Source organism: Gymnogyps californianus, chromosome 11 (assembly GCF_018139145.2).
Source record: "Gymnogyps californianus isolate 813 chromosome 11, ASM1813914v2, whole genome shotgun sequence".
Classification (NCBI taxonomy): domain Eukaryota; kingdom Metazoa; phylum Chordata; class Aves; order Accipitriformes; family Cathartidae; genus Gymnogyps; species Gymnogyps californianus.
Window position 1 is genome coordinate 8,308,719 of NC_059481.1, and position 19,565 is coordinate 8,328,283.

Below are 19,565 nucleotides of genomic sequence, written 5' to 3' on the forward strand. Positions count from 1 at the left end.
CGTTCTATCTGTGTTAATAAGGTGGGCTGAAAATCCTTATCATGTAAAAATGTTAGCCATACCTGCGATAATGAGATCTAAAAAAGATTTCCTCTCTTACTTCATGGATCTTAGTCACACCAGACCTTAGACAAACAGGTTTATAAAGATTTTGATAACAGCTTATTGTGGTTTAACCCCAGTCAGCAACTAAGCACCACGCAGCTGCTTCCCCCTCCCGGTGGGGTGAGGAGGAGGAAAGGGGAAAAAAAAAAAGAAGTAAAACTCGTGGGTTGAGGTAAGAACAGTTTAATAACTAAAGTAAAATATAATACTAACAATAGTAATAATGAAATATAATAATAATAATAGTAATGAAAAGGAATATAATGGGGGGGGGAAAGAAAAACAGTGATGCACAATGCAATTGCTCACCAGCCGCTGACTGATGCCCAGTTAGTTCCCGAGCCACGATTCGCGCCTCCTGGCCTACTCCCCCCTGTTTATATACTGGGCATGATGTTCCATGGTATGGAATACCCCTTTGGCTAGTTCAGGTCAGCTGCCCCGGCTCTGCTCCCTCCCAGCTTCTTGCACACCTGCTTGCTGGCAGAGCATGGGAGACTGAAAAGTCCTTGGCTTAAGATAAGCGCTACTTAGCAACAACTAAAACATCGGAGTGTTATCAACATCATTCTCACACTAAATCCAAAACACAGCACTGTACCAGCTACTGAAAAGAAAGTTAACTCTGTCCCAGCCGAAACCAGGACACAGCTACTATTACTTATGAAAGAAAGTGTTGGTATTTATATGTGGAATTGATTCTAAATCCCTATGCTCTGAGGCACAAATCCATCATTAACTGAGGAGGCTGAATGGAAACGTACTATAAGGTCAAACAAGTCCATAATTTAGGATTTCGGTAGTTTCCTATGACACATCTAACACTTCCTGCCAAAGAGAGGGTAGTTGACAGGCTGTAAATTTAGTCCACAAATTGCTGTTAATTGATCTGAGTGTGTTCTTACAAAATATTTTCATTTTTCTTTAAATATGAATTAGGAAGCATCAAGTGAATTGTGTTTTACTTCATACAGTCTATTTAGTAGCTTTGAAGGTGTGTAGCAGTTTGAAAAACTGTATAAATAGGATTGCCTTTTTGTAGTTGCAGCTAGTTTATTGTGAATAACTGTTTATAAGTGATTTATGTCATCACTGAGAATGACAACATTAAAACCTTTCTATCAAATATTCTAATTACTTTGTGCTAAGGTAGGAAATAAAGCTTTTGCAAAATACTCAAACTGTTTCGATTTAGCCAATTGACTCTTAAACTGCTGTTTTATTTAAATACAGGTGATGAAACTTAAAGGCATTCAGTCAACATGAGGTTTGAGATTCAGAAAATTTAAACCTGATTTTTTTGAATGGCCTTATACCAAATGGTTAGTTAAGAGTTTGTCCAGATGTAGTGGTTTATTGGCATACAGCTGTCCAACTTGCATCTCCTTAACTTAATAAAGATACTAAGCAGCTGCTACTTATGAGTACTGAAATCATAATCTTCTGTTTTGAGTTGGCTTCTGATGAAATGGCTGTCTTCTGTAGCCAGGAAACAATGGAAAAGGTGTCCTAATATTTACTGCTGTTCACTGCTGGAAACAGCAAATGAAGCTAGCTGGACCACAACAGTTCTTATGCTGTATCTATGGTACCAGTTTGAACTTTATAAACTTAAATCTTTCCATTTGTGTCAGAGGAAGCACCTGTTGGTCAGTTGGGCAATCAAGATGGGAAAGTGATTTGGCTCGTTATTTTTCAGCCAGATTAATTTGTCATTCAATTCAGTATATAAGAAAACTTGCTGTAAGAAGAAAGTGTGCAGAAATAAGCAGAAGTGGTGAGAGGGAAGATGCAATACTACCCTTTTCAGTGGCAGTGCTGACATATGCCAGACTAGCATTCATCAAACTTACAGTGTCATTGTCCAGAAAACAGCTGGCAGCTACAAGTATTTTATGATTGTGTAGGTAGCATCTGTTCTTTTCAGTAGACTGTTTGGATTTAAGAACAGTATTTCATAGTACCCTTTTGTTGAAAAAGGAAAAAATAAAAATGAAATGTAAATATTAAATATTTATACCAAGTTAAAGTGACCATTTAACCATGGGCTAATACCAGTTTAATAATGAAATAGATACTGTAATGATGGAATTTAACCCAAAGCTACCTTTTTTCCATACCAGACTTGGTAGTTATACAAACGGGTGTGTAACATGCTGTCATTGAGAAACCCTGCCTTATTGAACCTTGATCTGAAAGTTAAATGCTACACAGCATTAAATGCTACACATTCTGTTAAGTTAAATGCTACACATTCTGTTAAGTTAAATGCTACACATTCTGTTAAGAATAGAAAATTTTCAAAACTTTTGTTGTTGGGTAATCTAAAATACAACTTGTTATGGCAGATGTAATGAATTAAACCAAACCAGCCACTATTCAATGCTGAAACACTAGCTCAATAGGGCAGTTAAAATTGCTGGAACTAAGCTATGGATATCTATTAATTCTTTTGAATCATAAACCATGTAGTTTAGATGAGTTGACACCATTGCTTAACCAGTGGTGCAAAATGTGCTCATTTCTAAAATGCTTCAAATTGGAAGGAATATGAAGTTTTAAAACAATCCTGGTTATGTATCATAGCTCTTCCACCTGCCAGTTTATATTGAGTGTTTTAGTGAGAGTTAATTCAAGGTGGCCTTTGAGTCCAGGGAAGGTTCATACAAAGATAATGAATGCACAGTTTTAATATTGGCCAACTAAGTTCCTGTTATAAAGTAGCTTTTCAACCCACTCCGCTTCCCCCCCCCCCCCCCAAAAAAAAAAAGAAAAAGGGGGGGCGGGGGCTGGAAAAACCAACCTAAAATACATGGAATGATTCATAGAAGAGCAATACCTTTGGCACCAGTTTCAGATAAAGTGAAGGAATTTAATATGGCATAACTTTCTTTTGCATGTCATGGTACTGTCAGTAGTTTTGAAAATAAAGTTGGGACATCACTAAAACTGACATTGTATTTTATACCCAGTTTTGATTTAGTCACAAAATGTGTACTTACACTTGTTCACTTACTGAATACAACTCTTGCCATGCAGAGAAGTTGGAAAGTTGTTTTCTTTACTTTTTCAGTATAAACATTTGCAATATATTAATCGTAGAACGTCTTAAACTGAATTCCTATCAACCGTGGAATGTCAGAAATATACTTGATACTTCATTCATAGTGATTTCATTTTGAGGACAGAGCTTGAAAAACTTGCCTGACATCTGTTGTCCTCTGAACTATACCTTTTTACCTAATGACAAAACTGTGAATTCCTGAGACCCTGATGTGTTCAGAAGAATAAAGGAACTACATCAATGTAGTGTTTAACTGTACTGCCAGTCAACTTTTTACTTAATGCTTTCCTAATAATGTAGGCTCTCTGATTTTTTTCTTAATTTGTCCTGTTAATCACCCATCCACACTCTTTCTCCTGGATTAGTCAATGACTCTCGCTTGGGAAAGTTGCCTACACAACTTGAGTGAACAGTTGAATTTTCAAGCGGTACTTCAACACGTGATAACACCTGCTTATTACTAAATTAAAGATACATTGAGAACTTCTCAGATGTTTTGCAACTTAGCTACAGTTTTCCTTAGATTTTTACCTAAAATTTTATTTTTTAAGAAAATACTCTAAGTTGTTAAGTTCAGACATGTTTGTTGGAATATATGGTCTATACATGATCCTTATAATAGGAAAACTGTTACTGGAAATGCTTGCAACATCACTTCTTTGTAAGCCATGCAAATAAAAAGACCTTTCGTATGGTTATGCTTGTGAATATTAAAGCATTCAGTTGTTGAATATTGTTAGGTCTTTCTATAAAACCTGAGATAGTTTAAAAATGTGGGCTTCACTAATAAAAATGCTTCTCTGTTTTAATTTGGGCTTACCATTCACAGCTGTTAAGTCCAGATTCTTTTAGCCCAGCATATTCAAATCTTAGAAACTAGCTCAATACAGAGTTAAAATCATGTAAATATTAGGTGATTATTTCAGTTGGTGCAACTGGAATAACCCATTCTTCAGCCTCCACCACCTTATACAGTTCATCTGGACTCAGAAGTACTTACTTTCTTCTACTGTGGTCCAAAATGTAATGGACTATTGTATCATATTTTCAGATCAGTCTGCATAAGTGCTTGTAGAGGTTTGCATTATGATAGTCAGAAACTTGAATACCTTCTAACTAATGGTGAAACACAAACTTTGCTTCCACTGCATTAAAAATCAGTGATACTGGTCCTTTGTAGTGATCCTTGGTGACCATTAGACATTTTCCTTCTCTTGTTTTCTTATTCACCAGAATGTTCTTGCCTACTGTTCTGTGTTACTACAAATACATACCCCTATGTATCCAAAAGAGCATGCATCCAGCTCTGCTCTGTAACTTTAGAACTACAACAATAGGTGGCTTTTGGAGGGGAGGGAGTTCAGAAAAATCTTACTATCCTGTCCTTCTTGGGTTTGTATGGGGAGGAAAGGAGGGAGAAGAATTTTTGTCTTCGTGGTTCTATATAAAAAGGCTAATAGTATGCATGTGCCTAATGTGGCAAGTCCAGTGGGCACCAAGATTTGGTCATTCTTACTTCAAATAACTTGACAGCTAAAGTGCCTGTCAGTGCTTTCAAAAGTGTCACTGGGTGTCAGGAGTCAGGAAGATGCTGTAAGGCAAGCTTCCACGTGAGGTTGTTTTGCCTGATTACGTTGAAGGGCTGAAGTAGCATTTGATCAATAAGCAGCTAGAAAAAACTGCATTAGTCTCACTACTGCTATTAGTAGGGTAGGTACTGCATGTTACTGCATGTAACCTTTTTTTCTGTAGTTATGAGCAAATTTTCTACAATGTTTTTATTATTAAGAAAATGCTGTGTAAAGCTATAATATGTTTCAGAGTGACCATGCAATTCAGCTGCTAGGTAAAAATGCTTTAACTGTCAGCCGGTTTGGAATAAAGTTCAATAAATGATTGGTTCTTAAATATTCTACTACCTTTTACAGAGTTTTGCATTGAGCAGAGGAACTTTCATAATAATGAGAGCTTGCATATTGTGAAATTGTGTGGCTTTGGGTCTTGATCTGTGCTCACTGCACCATTTGGCAAGGTATATTTGTGAAGTAATGTTTGCTGATTGGCTTTAATATTGATTTTCTGTGCAGGTGTCTCTCTCATAATTATTTTCAACAGCTATCAGTCATACATTAGTTGAGCTTTCTGGTACGGTCATACCAGAAACATATTTTTTTAGAAATTAATCTAAAAAATATTTTAGAGGCTGGATCTGTGGGCTAAATGTCTTGCATTATATGGGTTTAAATACAGTGAGCTGGAATATGTGTAGCCCTCAGGAAAAAGGTATTTAGTGTTTCACTTGGGTTTGTCTAGGAAACGTCTGGTACAGTGGCATCGGACTGGTGTGACTACCCAGCTGAGGCACAGGGTTTCCCAGTTGTACTGCTAAAATTGGTACTAATGCTTTAGAACTTTGCTCCTTGGCCAACAAACTTTAGTAGACAGCCATGTTCTCAAAAAGCCATGTTCTTAAAATGAAAAACGGTAGACTTAAATGAAAGTACTTAAGCTATGTGCTTCATATGTGCTCATATTATCAGCTAGCAGATTTCTTTCTATGTCTGTATGTGTTTCACTAAGAAAGCTTCTTTCTAAACTAGTTTCTTAGTTTGAATTCATGTAGTAACTTTGCCTTGTGATTTTATTGCAGTACATCTTTACCTGTTTTCTTTTTTTGATCTCATGTTTTTGAATTATGTTAGAACATGGCACTGCATATAAATATTCAACTTTATGTAAATACACATGGGAAGGTTATTTTGGATAAACAGGAAACCAAGTGACAGAATCTGTACTTAACTTCCCAAAGAAGTTTTACTGAAAGGGGGGGGGCGGGGGGGGGATGGATCAATCCTGGGTAAAGACTATTCTGCTCTTAAAATATGTACACCATACTCTTCAGGACAGATCGATTCTTGACTGACTTTCTTAGAGTGTGAATTAGCCAACATGTAGCTACTTGTAATCCTACTTGGATGGTTTCTGTTACCTGAGCTAGCTTATGTGCTTGCAGCTAGGTATATCAAGAATAATCAGTGGGAAATTGTTTGGGATGAAGGCTGCATCCTCAGTTGTGTTCTTCTAGAATAACAAGCTTAGCAAGTCTGACTTCTGAAGGTCAGGAAAGAAATCTCTGAATAATCACAAGTGCCACCCTAGAGGTGTTGATGGAAAACAAACATAAACTGCAAGCATTCTGGCCGGGATTGCTGAGCATTGCAATGCTGTAGAGATTGTTTTTTAGATAAATACTTACCAGAGGATGATACCCTCTATCTGCATCTAGGTGGGTAATAGAAAGAATGATAAACATGGAGACCCTATCATGTGCTGTTTCAAAGATATGTTATCTTTAGTGTCAGTAGCAGGACCATGGGAATTGTCAGTTAAATGATGATGGAATATGTTGTGTCGGTTTAATAGTAAGTGAAAACAGTGTAAAAAATAATAATGTCCATAAGTGTGATGGTTCTGTAGATTTAGCTCGTGAGTAGTTTAAACCCACCACTAAGTTGTTAAGCTGTCTTCTATTTGATATAGTTCAGGGTTGGAATGAGTCTGACAGTCTGTGGGAACCGAGTTTAGATTTTGGGATGCCCCATGTAGAAGCAGTTAGAAAGAAGGGCTCAAATTATTCTCCCCTTCCATTTATAGACCCCCTTCCATTTTTCAGAGAAGAGAGTCTTTGACTTCTTAAATGGGAAAAGTAAGGATAGAAGACGTGCATCTGAAGCAGAGTGGCATCTTCTAGATCCTGACTTGTGAGGAGGCTCATGCGGGCACAGCTGCAAAGATTTTTCTGGTTCCTACTGAGAAGAAAAGAGTATGAACCTAAATAGACTCTCCTTGTACTGGAGTCACGTTCCATACTGCTGCCAACCAATCACCTTCTGTTTCCTTTTCCCAGCCACTTCTTCCAGCTATGGAGTAACTCCTCTATCTCCTTTGTTTGTGGGGGGTTTTTTTGTTGTTTGTTTTTTTTTTTTTTTTTAAAAATCTCCTCTGGTCACTGAGTGATTCTGCCTGCTCAGCCTGCCACCGGTTACAGGAACTTGACTGAGGAAAGGTAGGAAAGGGAAAGCACCAAGTGCCTTTTTGTATACCACTGATAATAGCTCTTTCTGCCAGTTTTGGAAAAGTCTGCAGGCTTGCTATCAGTGGCCCAATATATTGGACATTCCATCATGGCAAAATCACTGATCTTAGAAGGTAACACATACTAAAAAGAAATGGAATAACAGCTTAAGCATTAACTCTTACATGTACACCTTTATGTTCATTTTACCAAGTGCTGTCAGTATATACACACAGCTTTTTTTTTTTTTTTAAAGTACTTGCTCTATGATTAGAGCATAGGATTGATGTAACTTGAGCCCATGGGAAACTCCTGGGTTTTAGCTAAGCATGGTGCTCTCAACTATTCTTTTAATTATCACTGAGTTGCTATGTTCCATACTTGCAAATCTGACGTAGTGTCCCTGAGGTGACTTGATGCATGCTGTAGAAATGGTAATTACCAAAAGGCTTATTTGAAGCTTCTTACTTCTTCCATTGTGGCTAGTTTTAGAAACCATATTCAGGAATGATTATAGACAAATTTTGTTGAACTTCTCTGGGGTCTCCTGTCCTCAGAAGAATTCATGAAGTTACTGGATTTAAACCAGGAAAGAAAACCGAGATGCATTCTCTTCCACATCATTTTGAGAAGGATAGCAACTAGCTTGTATTCCTTTCAAGAAAGGGGAAGAAATACTAGCTTTGAAGAAATTTTGGCTAAATGTTAGGAAAGCTTCTATATTGGGTGAGATACTGAAATGGATTTTGTAGGGTCTATGGAAGTTTCTTACTGAGAAATTAGGGTGTTGAACTGGATTTTTTGGGGGGTCCCTGCCAACTATCCATTTGTTTGAATCAGTCATTACAGTTTGGAGCCTCCCTACCTGTAAGCTGGCATCTTTTCAGTGCAGTTAATTTCATTGACGCTTGTTAGTACATTAAGATGTCTCTGCATAGCCATAAAAATGGAATTTACTTTCTGTACTGTAGGTTTCATGTAATACGTGGGGTTTTATGATTACCATTGTTTCAAGTTTGGTGATTTGTTAAAGTTGTTAATTCTTGGAAGTAGAGACGAATAGATGCTTGTTTCCCACTCCCCAAGTTGCCTCTCTTTCCCCCTCCCTTTTTTAGTGAGGGAGAACTAAAGAAAGATTTATCACTTCATTTTTCATTATTAAAAGGGTGAACAGTCCAGGCAGATAATCCTGTTCCCATCAAGCACGTTTGAATGACCAAGAAAAGACTTGTTTAAAAATAGCTGTGAGACGATCAGGTTATCTAATCATTCAACTAAATTAAGAAATGAAACGGTCAGAGAATTGTTATTGTGAAACGCTGCTGCATTATTTTGTATTTGAAATAGTTCTCTAATCCTGCAAATAGAACTAGTTTTATTAATAAACAGATAATTAACAGCATGGGTTAGAATTAGTAGTGTTAGTTACATACCAATGCAGAAAATAAGAAGAGGGGGAAAATGAAAGGAGAATAAATAGAGGCTTCTTAATTTTAGAACTAGTGAAACTTTTTATTTGGTACATATAACTTCTAGCAGTCCATTTTGAAGTGACAGATAGGGTAATATTGATGGAAGGGTATCCCGCCCAGAAGGAAGAACCATTCCCAGCTTCAATAGACTCTACTGAGCTTCCCCTTGCCCCTCCAAAAGCACAGTCTTGTAGTGCAGGCCATCTAGGCAAAACTCAAAACTGATCCTAAAGCATGATTAGATGATAGTCAACAATGGTAGTCCAGAAGCGCAATGCTGAATGTCATGCTAATTTGTAAGGATGAGAATGTGGATAACTTGGCAAATGAGGAAAGGATACTCTGGATGTCCTCACAATTGAGGCCTAAGGCTAGTTTATCTATCTACTTGGTGTTATTTTAGGCTACACTTGGTAAATTACTCACTTTCATTCTGATATAAAGTCGGTTTTGTGTCGTCGTGTCCCCCCCCCCCCCCCCCCCCCCGACAAATGTGGGAGTTAGTATATGAGAAGTCCTGCATTGTCTTACATAGCGTACTTCAAAATGATAAAGAAATTGCTGATGCAGTTGAGTGTTAGAGATAATAATTGCTCCTCAATTTTATTTGAAACTTACATGAATACAGAAAAATCTAATTTTAAAGCAACTTTTTTGCACTTCTGAGAGAAAAGTGCTATATAAATTGAGTTGTTTTTTCAGAAAATCTGCTTTTTTCACCAGGAAAAAGTAATTTTAGCCATAATAGGTGCTCTTGCTGGGATTAGTAGATACTTTAGTTCATCAGAGACGGAATTACAGACGACTTATGGTAAGAAGTCTTCTATCAAATATTAGAGAAGGGAGGAGAGCTATTCTAAAGTATCCAGGATCTCTTGTCATTTAACTTCGGTTCAGATGCACTTGGAGAGTCTGATCCATCCTCAGTAACTCTGAAGAGCTCAGTCACAGGGAAAACTCAAACTAAAATGGAGTTCAAATCTCTGTAACACCATGAGCAGTGTATTACAACCAAAGGGAGATTTGAGGTACTTCTTGAAGTACTTGAATTAAGTTCTTCAAATTCTTACCAGTGCTGGTCTTAATTTTTTTTTTCTGCCTGTTCATTTCTAACTTCTGTCCAGAAGAGCTACACAAGGTGGCTTAAAGTCTTTTTTTTTTTCCCCTAGAAAAATGTATTGCGTAATCTTGTAGCATTCTGTCCTATGATGTTTTTCTGGATTGCTTGTTCATGTCATCTCCTCATCCTCATGAACCTCTGTGTTACCAAAAGACAGTTTTACAAGGCTAGTGAAGAGACTAACTTAAAGAAGAATTCTTATTTTTTGTCTCTATGTGATACTATAAATACTAGCTATCTATCATAAAATACGCCTTTATATCTGGGTGTGGATAGCTACTGACTGCTAGCTGGTGTGTGTTCTTCGGTGACTCCAATACTCAAGCACATCTGTAGTGAACTGTTTCTTCCTTTTTAACAGGAGAATCTGCCCTTATAAAATACACCCATGCTGAAACCTTAATATGAGCACTGGTTGGCTTGGCACAAAGCCCAAGAGTCACAGGGAATTGCTGAAGTTTAACCTTCCCCATCTACCAGCCACATCTCAGAATTTCATAACCTTGTAGTAGATACCTCTAACGCATCACCAGAGGAGAATACTTGTTTTGAAGCTTTATTAACACTGTGGCAACAATAATAAATAAAGATGGCTTGACTGTGAAATACTGTTTGCATTACAGAATAGTCAACATGAGTCACTAGAGCCCTTACCAGGTTTTAACTGTAGGCATGGCTTTTTTCTTTGATCTTGAATTTTGCATCTTAATGTACAGTTGTTTCAAAATACTTATAATTGTAGTGTCATATTATTTAATGTGCAAGTGAAGACTGAAGATATATTTTGTATATGCTTCAGCTGTACTAAAAAGTAGTTAGATTTAATTGACTTTACACTGTGGCGCTTAATTGTTTTGGTTATTTTGCTGTTAGCACAAATGGATACTAACTTTCACTATGGAAAGTCAGCTCTGTCATTAGTATACTGTGTATACTGAGAGACTGGTCGCTTTTTTTTAGATGAAGACTCTGACACAGATGTAGTCAACTTAGAGTTACTTTTGTGTAACAAATTGGTGACATAACTATAACATTCCTTCAATTTCGTGATTGTACAGAAAGAGAAAAATATAGGAAGAAAATCAAGAGTAAAATTGGATTGACTGAAGTTTCAACAACTTCACTGATGTGTATTTGCACAATGTGTTTATACAAAATTTAAGAGAATACCAAATGAAATTCTGAAGCAAGCTAACGGTTGTCACAGGTATGAATTCATATAATGTCAGGCATTTTAAAACGATTCAGTTATGTTGCTTGACTTCACTGAACCAAACTTTTGTTTTCGTACAAAGAAAATGTATGTTTCATATAAAGATTAGTGGTAGGATTTGCATCAAAGAATGTAGTGTTGTAATTTGAACAAGATCATGCAATGAGTTGTTTACATAGTTGTGCATGTAACTGCAGGTTTAAGTATTTTTTTCATTAAATGTTGTTGCCCATCTTATTTTTTGAATTTCAGTTGAAACAGCAACTAGCTCACCTACATTTCATTTACATTACTTAAATGTTGGCAGTGAAGGTAAAATAAGCTGATAGTTGTTCTTATCTCTTCTGCTCCACAGTGCTGTGAAGTAAAATAGTTGCTTTTTCCCGTAAGCTACATCTGTGTCTTCTGGAGGAATGCAAACAAGTGTATAGTCTAAGTCAGCATTTTAGATTTATGCATTTAAGTCTAACCCTGTTTTCTGGCTTAAATCTTGTAAATTTAGCTACTTGTATCAAAAGCATCTAAATAATCTTGCTTAAGAAAATCCTTCTAGGCTATGGTCTAATTCTTGTGCACTATAAACATTTTCTATAGATAAATTTTACAGGGTCTGCAAATTGTTTGCACGAAAATGTTGGTTAGAAGCACTTTGCTTAGTGCTCTTGTAACTGAAGCTCAAAGCCAATTTACCATCTTGTTTTATTCACTTTAGACACTTCAACCTTCGAATGAAGAGAGACACATCTCTTTTTAGTGATGACTTTAAAGTAGAAATATCAAACCAAGTAATTGATTATGATACCTCCCATATTTACACTGGACACATTTATGGTAAGTACAACACTTTAAAATGGATTGAAGTGCAGTCATTTTAAACAGGAGGTTTTTTTAATGGTACATGCAGAAAATGAATATCTGTATGATTAGGTTATCTTTGTTATTAAACTGTAATGCATCTAAACTCCATCTGCTTTTATTCTCATGTCACACTTAACAAATGAGTATTTTACCTAATAATTTTCATATCCATAGAATTTGAAGTTCAACTCTATTTATGAACATACTCTTCATAGAAGTCCAATGCATTTAAAAAAAAAAAAAAAGGAAAAAGCTGTCTGCATTAAAAAAAATCAGGTACTGTTCTTAGCTTAAAGGAATTTAAGGAATATAGAGCTACCATCATTAAGGGTAATATACCGGATTTCAGTAAATACAAAAGATGAAATTGATTAAGAAGGAAGGAGAATTAAGGAATTAAAAGCAGATGAAGAGAAGGATTAAGACTTACTCTGTCCCTCTTTATACAGTCTGTTTGGTTCTGAAGGGAATCTAACTGCTTCCTGAAGATCTCTGTTAGTAATGTCCTACAGTCTTGAAGTGACTCTTTTAGACAAAGTACGCACGCTTAGCACTTTATATGCATCTGGGTAGACCAATTTACTAGTTGACTTAAGTCAGAGGGCTTTTAAGGTGTGTGGGGTCTTTTGTTGCGTTTTTTTCTTATTTTGTGGAATTACTTCAGAAAAACTTTTGGGTCTTTCCTTATTGCTGAGGGATGACATTAGAGGATCCACATGAACCTACTCACTGGGCTTACTCTACAGTTTCTTTTAATCCTTTATTATCTTTCTCATTCAACCCAACTTTGTTCATGATCTTCATGACAAGTACAAAGTTAGGGTTGAGTAAATAAACTGTTTTGCTGTTGGTTCTTGATTTCCATTCAGATCAAGAGTCTTCCTTCCAAGTACTCTGAAATTTCCAAAGATATATGGCTTATAAGTCCAGGATATTAATGCACGTTCTAATAGAATATAGTCTGAAGTAAATCTGGGATCACTTATGAATGTCTTAGAATTAGTGTTCTACAAAGCCTATTTCTACTTTTTAGTGTTCTCTCTTAAGAGTTGTATGGCATATCTTCAAGATATTTTTTCCAAATTTCAGTACTGTGTATGAACTTTATAAAATTCTTGATAATTGTTGATTAGAAATTAGTGCTAGTTAATGATAAGAATGAGTACGGTTCTGATAATTTGATAATGTGATTCTGAACCCTCCTCAATGGAGGAGTATATAAACATTCTTTTAGTAATCTTTCATCCTTTTTATGGAAAAGGCTTGTTGGAGATGCTGCATGTTGTAGCTGCCAATGATTAAACTTTGACAGTTGTACTTTTCCAGATTGTGACTGTTTCAAATACAAATTCACTCCATCCCACATTTAAACCTAGCTACAGTTTTAAGAGGCTTATGCTTGAAGAGAAAAATGGATATCTTGTATATAGTGAAATCTTTCTTTGAAAGCTTTCAAAGTTCAGTATACACTCTGATTTATTATTATTTTTTATAATTGTATGAACAGATGTATAAAGACAGGACTTGGATATACGATTACATGCTGTATATGTGACAGCTTTAAAATACAGAGTTGAATTCTTCATTGTGTGCTTTTTAAACATGTCATTTATGCACCTGATTAGGAAGCTATTGAACTTAGTAACCGATTTGGGGATAACTGTATGTCTTACTGTTGAATAATCTTAATCTTAAAAATTCAGACACAAACTTTCTGCAAGAATATCTTACTGCTGTTATCCAGAATCTTATTACTGTATAATTTATATAGATTTTCAGCAGTTGGGAACTGGTGCACGATCAGGATAATTATGCAAGTATCATGCTTTAGCATTGTCTGCTTAACACCTTGGGTAGTGTGTATGCTTGAAGTTTGCACAGGACTGTAAGCTGTTAGAAAGGTATAAAAAAACTGATGCACTTTTTCCCTTAACAGGTGAGCAGGGAAGTCTTAGCCATGGGTCTGTTATTGATGGAAAATTTGAAGGATTCATCCAAACTCACAGTGGGACCTTTTATATTGAGCCAGCAGAGAGATATATAAAGGACAAAACTCTACCGTTCCACTCTGTTATTTATCATGAAGATGATATTAGTGAGTACTTCTGTTTTGTGCTACAGATGAAATGAATTTTGTTTATTAAATGTCAAAAACTGTAAGCCATTTGTAAGCATCAAATGAGACTTCGGCTTGCGTATGACACTGTGAATCATGCTGTCCTGAAGTGATTCATATACAGTTACAGTGTGAAAGAGATTTATGGCAAACCAAAGTGAGTCTTCCTTATTCTGCCATTTAAAGAAATCTGTAGCAGTCAGGCTTAAGTGTATAAGCAGTGTATTTTCTACTCAATGGACACATGTTTCTTTTGAAAAATGCATTCTTAAAATGCTCTGTACTGATTGTTCTTCCCTGTGATCTGGAAAATAAAGGATAATTAAAGTCACTAAGTGTTTACCTACATCTAGTGAAGGTGGTACTTGTGGGAAATAAAAGCTTCCCCTGCATGCGTAGGTCACAGATGCCTTTAGAGAGCTCTTTAGAAGATGTGGTGGCACCCGGTATCTCCCACTTTACCCAGTAGCTGATGGAAGTGTACAGAGAATACTGCTTGAATTTGAAGAGTATAGCCCCCAGAAGTCTTAGCTTTAGTTGTAAATGCCCAGAAGGATGAGAAAGTACCATGGAATACTTTTACATCTTCAGAACTGATGCATGAGAGTTCTCCTGCACTCTACCTGCCTTTTTATGTATGATCAGTCTTCAGCTGTAATAAAAATCAATTTTATTTGATGCTGAAGTAATTTTATGCTGAACCCTGAAAATACTGCAATAAAGTTGTGATTCCAAGTTTCAATCCTTCCAAGTAGGTGTTGGTAGAGAGTCGCTTTAAGATTACCTTTTGGTTACTGAAGCTAACAAGTTGTGTGTTGCAAGCTAACTTTATGTAGGACTTCAATCTTGCTTAAAAAATCAGTTTAAACTATAACTTCATTTAAAGACTTGTCCCATCGGGCCATTGTGCAAATTCTAGGAGACTTGAGTTTGAAATCTCATTTGGAATTGGATGAAGAGTCTTGGGTTAGATCACTAGAAATGACTTGAACCACTCTCACGATGATATATGTATAAATCATTTTCAAAGTACATCATAATGAGAGTGTATTGTGAAAAGAAATGTCAAAAATAGGAAGATAGATGCGGAAAATCTCTGGTTGTGACGTGGCTTTATATATTATAATTTTCTCTGTGCTGTAAGCCAGTGAAAAACAGAGGGTTATTGCATAATACTCTCTCTGGTTACTTCTCTTGCATGAATGCAGTGAAGAGAAATGATCTTTCTCTGGTAAAAACTCAGCAAATTTTCTTTATTTTTTTTCTAATTGCATAAAGCTTCTGGAATACAGCTGTATTTTACATTCAGTGGCAGTATGTGTGCTGTCTTTGAGTATGTTTAAAATTGCTGTGAGCTAGCAGATACATTTGTCCTTCCTGTTACCCCATTCTGTAAATATGATTACTAACCCAAAATCAAGTAGAAGTTGCATAATTTTAAAGAGCTTCTGAATGAATCCGGTTATTGAATTTTACATACATTGTGAGCTATACTTGTTTTCTGACTGACTAAATGTCTGTCTTCCTGGTGCTTACAAGACCCATATTTTAGAATAAGGTAACCTTATAGAATAGCGTTCCATATACTGCTTTTGATTCTCAAAGAGAAGTTGCAGCATACGTTTAATTTTCAGCTCTACAGAGCATTGCAGGTGAAAGTCTGAGAAGGCAGTTTGCCTTGCTAGCTGCTGTTGGAGTATTACAGGGTTTGCTGCTGTAAGAGAAGAGTAGTGGGGAAAATTAATAAAAAAATTACAAAAGCCTGATGTGAAACCATAAGATGCATCTTTTATAACAACATTTCTGTGAATAATTTGCACATACTCCTAAATTCTTTGGTATGTTTTATAGGTCTCACGGAACAGTTCAATTCACTGCTTGATAGTGGGAATACTGGACTACCACTTACATAGCACTTTCTGTAAATAAGTCACTGTCTGCTTTACAAAGGGTTTTGTTAACCCTGTTGTAGAAAAGAGGAGGAGGAGGGAAGTAAAGGGACATAAGGCAGTAAAGTGATTTGCCCAGTTTCCAAGGGGCGAGACAAGCAAGAAGATTGTCTCATGTCCCAGTTCATTATGCTGTAAATAGTGGATGACTAAAAATACTCTCTTCACTATCAACTAATGACAGAAATAGAACTGTACCTTAAAGAAGCAGATAATTTGATTTTATGACAGTTAGTATTGCTGTTTTTGTAGAAGTGATCTCTGTTGGAGGAGTAAATGGATCGCTTGAGAGCTGGAAAAAGCTAATGATGAAATTGGTTCATATTAATGTCTTATTAAAGTGAATGGGAGCAGGATATGGTTTTTTTAATTATTCAGGTGATGGTATGTTGGCTTACACTGTTTTTCCTCTTGAATCTAGTGCATCAAAACCATCAGTTAGAAACAAAATCAGATTATCATAGGGGATTGTCTAAAACTATTCTAGAGAGCCACGTTAAAGCAATAGTACAATATGGCTTCCAAATAGCCAAGTGAGAGAACATTGCTGTTAGCTCAGCATGGTTGAAAATAGCCCCTCCTGGAGCTAAGTCTAAGCAGCACTATTTGAAGATGTGCCACTCCTGTTGGTTGCCATCAGTGCAGAGTCTGATGTGCATGCGTTCTCATTGTATAGTATAACTTTTTTCATTGGTATCCTAGATGCCTCTAGGATTTCTGTGGTCTGAAATATCTGAAGTATACAACCGCTTCTGTCACTTTCTGAATAGTGCTTTTGAGGCTAAAATTTTTTTGCCTTTCATGAGAGCTATTTTTGCATTGAACTGCAGCTCCAAAAAAACCCACCAACAACAAATAAAAAAAAGCTAAGTTTTACAGTAGCTTTAAAAATAAAAAGAAGCATGCAAATCTGTTGTTGCTCTAATCTAAAGCTAACTCTTGTGAAATAGAGTGAAACTACTAGTATCTTACACAGGACAAAAACAACAAAAATGCTCACGTTTCTAACTCAGGAGAGACTGGGAGAAGAAGTTGTCTTTGCTTTAATTTGGGATATTTTTTGGACACCCATGTTTCAGTCTTTTGAAACAATATGCTTTTTAGTGCTTTTCAGAAATCACAATATAACATATGATTAGCATCTCAATGAGTTCTTATTCAGTAGTTAAACAAAAGGTTTTTTTGTAAATGGGGATTATATTGTCAACTTTATAAGGCAGCTTTTGTCTGTTACAGTGGATGTGGTGACCAGTGGAAGGCAGCCTTCTATTCATGACTCAAAACACAAGTTGAATGATTTTAGTTTCTAAACCACTCTTGATCAACCTGTTTTATAATTTAGTGCTAGAAAGATGCAAATTGCTATTTTCATTAAAATATTTTGGAAACTTTTATTTAAGGATTAGGATTTCATTGGAACTATATTTACTTTATTTAAATCATACATGCTTCAAATGTATCCCTGAGTTCACACTGTAAAATACAAAATCGGTATTTCCTCAGATCAACAGTAGACAGGAAAATCCTGTTCAGACCTTCAGGAAAATGAACATGGTCATTTAATTGTCTTTATGGTCTTAGAAGAACTATACAACTGAGAACAGAAAGTAAAGTATTTTGTAATTTTGCAAAGCCCTATCTGCTGAATAACTGACCATGCAAAGTATGTATTGTTAGCGAGAACTTGGTTTCTTTTTTTCATATTGTGGTTGTCGATTTAATAATGAAAGTCTACTTGGCAGTTGTCGTGGGAGCACAGTGTGACAGACTGCTTAGAACGAAATTTGTAATAAGCATTTTTTTGTATGTGCTTATATTTGAATTTTGTTCTGACACTATTGCTTTTGCTAGTATTGGGCAAATCTCTATGGCTGTTGAAGAACTGAATTTTCATCATCTTTAATGGAAGTTTGATGTCGTGTCCTTGCCTGAGATGCCTAAACCCAGTATCCATTAAGTAGTTAACCTAAATGCTTAACAGATCATACTATTTACTGACAAGTAGAAGAAAAAAATTCATGTGATCAGGAATCTCTTTGTGGTAGGTAGTGCCTTTTTTAAAGAGATAAAAATTCTTATTCTGAGCATCTGTAGTTGCATATATCATTAATAATGCTCTGCCATCTAGTCAGAATAAGAAATCATTGTCAGAAGGTATGAAATGATAAGATTTTTGGGGGTTTTTTAGGTTTATTATTATTACATTATTATTGTTTACTATTTTTTAACATTCTGTCAGGATGTACAAAAATTGAAAGTGGAAAATGGGAAACTGGACAATAAGGGAAAAGAAAAAGTATTTGTTTTGCCTGAGGATTTTCTCTAGTTAGAGAATTGATCCTGTAATTAAACTCTTCTTTCATAGATCTGGTGGAAAGCAGGCTTCTAGTTTTTCCTCAATTCTGCATTCACTGTAAGCAATCATTTCATGGTAAAGGCATGTGTTTTCCCTTGATCAGTTCACGGGGTTGTGGTAGGGAATAGGCTAAGAAGCTCTTGATCCCAAAAAGCTGGCAGAAGGCTGTGCCTCTCAAAGCATTTAAAAGCATCACAAGAGCATGGACCAGACTTCTGTGATGTGGGTCAAAACTGTCCAAGTATCTGACACCATGTAGTTCCTGCTTAGCTCTAGAAATGGAACTGCTGCAGTGGATGGTGGAAATAGGAAGTCTCAAAAGATGAAGAGGGAACAGTGCCTTCACGGTTTGGGGGTAATGCAGCATTTATCAAAAGAAAGCTTTGTATGCAACTTTCTTTGTAAGCTAGACATGGTTCCAAAGTGAACTATCCTATATTACCTGCCTCCTGTGTTTAGCAGGGTGGATTCAAATCTGTCCATGGGGGATTTGTCTTTTCCAGCACATGCAAAACCTTGGCAATTGCTGTTGCAGACTGTTTCATGTTCAATTCTTTATAATTTTAACTGTGATGCTTCTAAAGTGTTTCTTACTGCATTATTACTTTTGAAGTGAGAAATATTTGTTTGAATTGCAGGCAGTCAGTATTAAAAATGTATTAAGGGATTTCCTAACCTCTTTGAGAAACAAGATACAGAGGAAAGACTGCTTATTTTGTGTAATGCCCTGAGAGCATTTATTTCTAATACTGTTCTGTCAATTGTCATAATGCCACAGAATATGAATAGAAGTGTGGTGATAGCAGAAAATGGTGTTTTGTGCTGGTGCAAAATATGCTGTGCAGTCATGTTTCCAGTTAATTTCTGTGGATTCCTGCAGTTACCACCTGCAGGAGTTGCTTTAAAGTTACAATGGTTTTATGTAGATGAAGTATGCTGATGGTGAGGCAGTATTGTCCATTACTCCCGCCCTTGTATAGCATGCTTTTGTCGCAGAGATAAGTGGTCGGCAGCATGAAATCAGGTAGTGGGTAATGAGAATTTTAGTTAGATTAAATACAGTAGATTTTTTTTTTTTTTTAAATACTATGGTGGGAGGAAAAAAAGGTGGTGGAGATGGAGAAGGAAAGGATTATAGATATAATCCTTTGCTTTTAACTCCAATCTAGTGATAGTAAACAGGATCCCAAAAAGTACAGATGACCTCAACAGTAAGTGAGTGGTTCTTTTTGTTTAA

At 36.1% G+C, this 19,565-nt stretch overlaps 1 protein-coding gene across 1 annotated transcript in view; it reads left to right on the plus strand.

Moving 5' to 3' along the window:
* The window catches only part of ADAM10 (ADAM metallopeptidase domain 10), a 51,396-nt gene that overhangs the window by 12,861 nt on the left and 18,970 nt on the right, over window positions 1–19,565 (plus strand). The window contains exons 3-4 of the mRNA XM_050903024.1: window positions 11,762–11,880; window positions 13,844–14,002. Coding sequence (XP_050758981.1) covers window positions 11,762–11,880; window positions 13,844–14,002 — 278 coding nt within the window. The remainder of the gene's footprint in view (window positions 1–11,761; window positions 11,881–13,843; window positions 14,003–19,565) is intronic.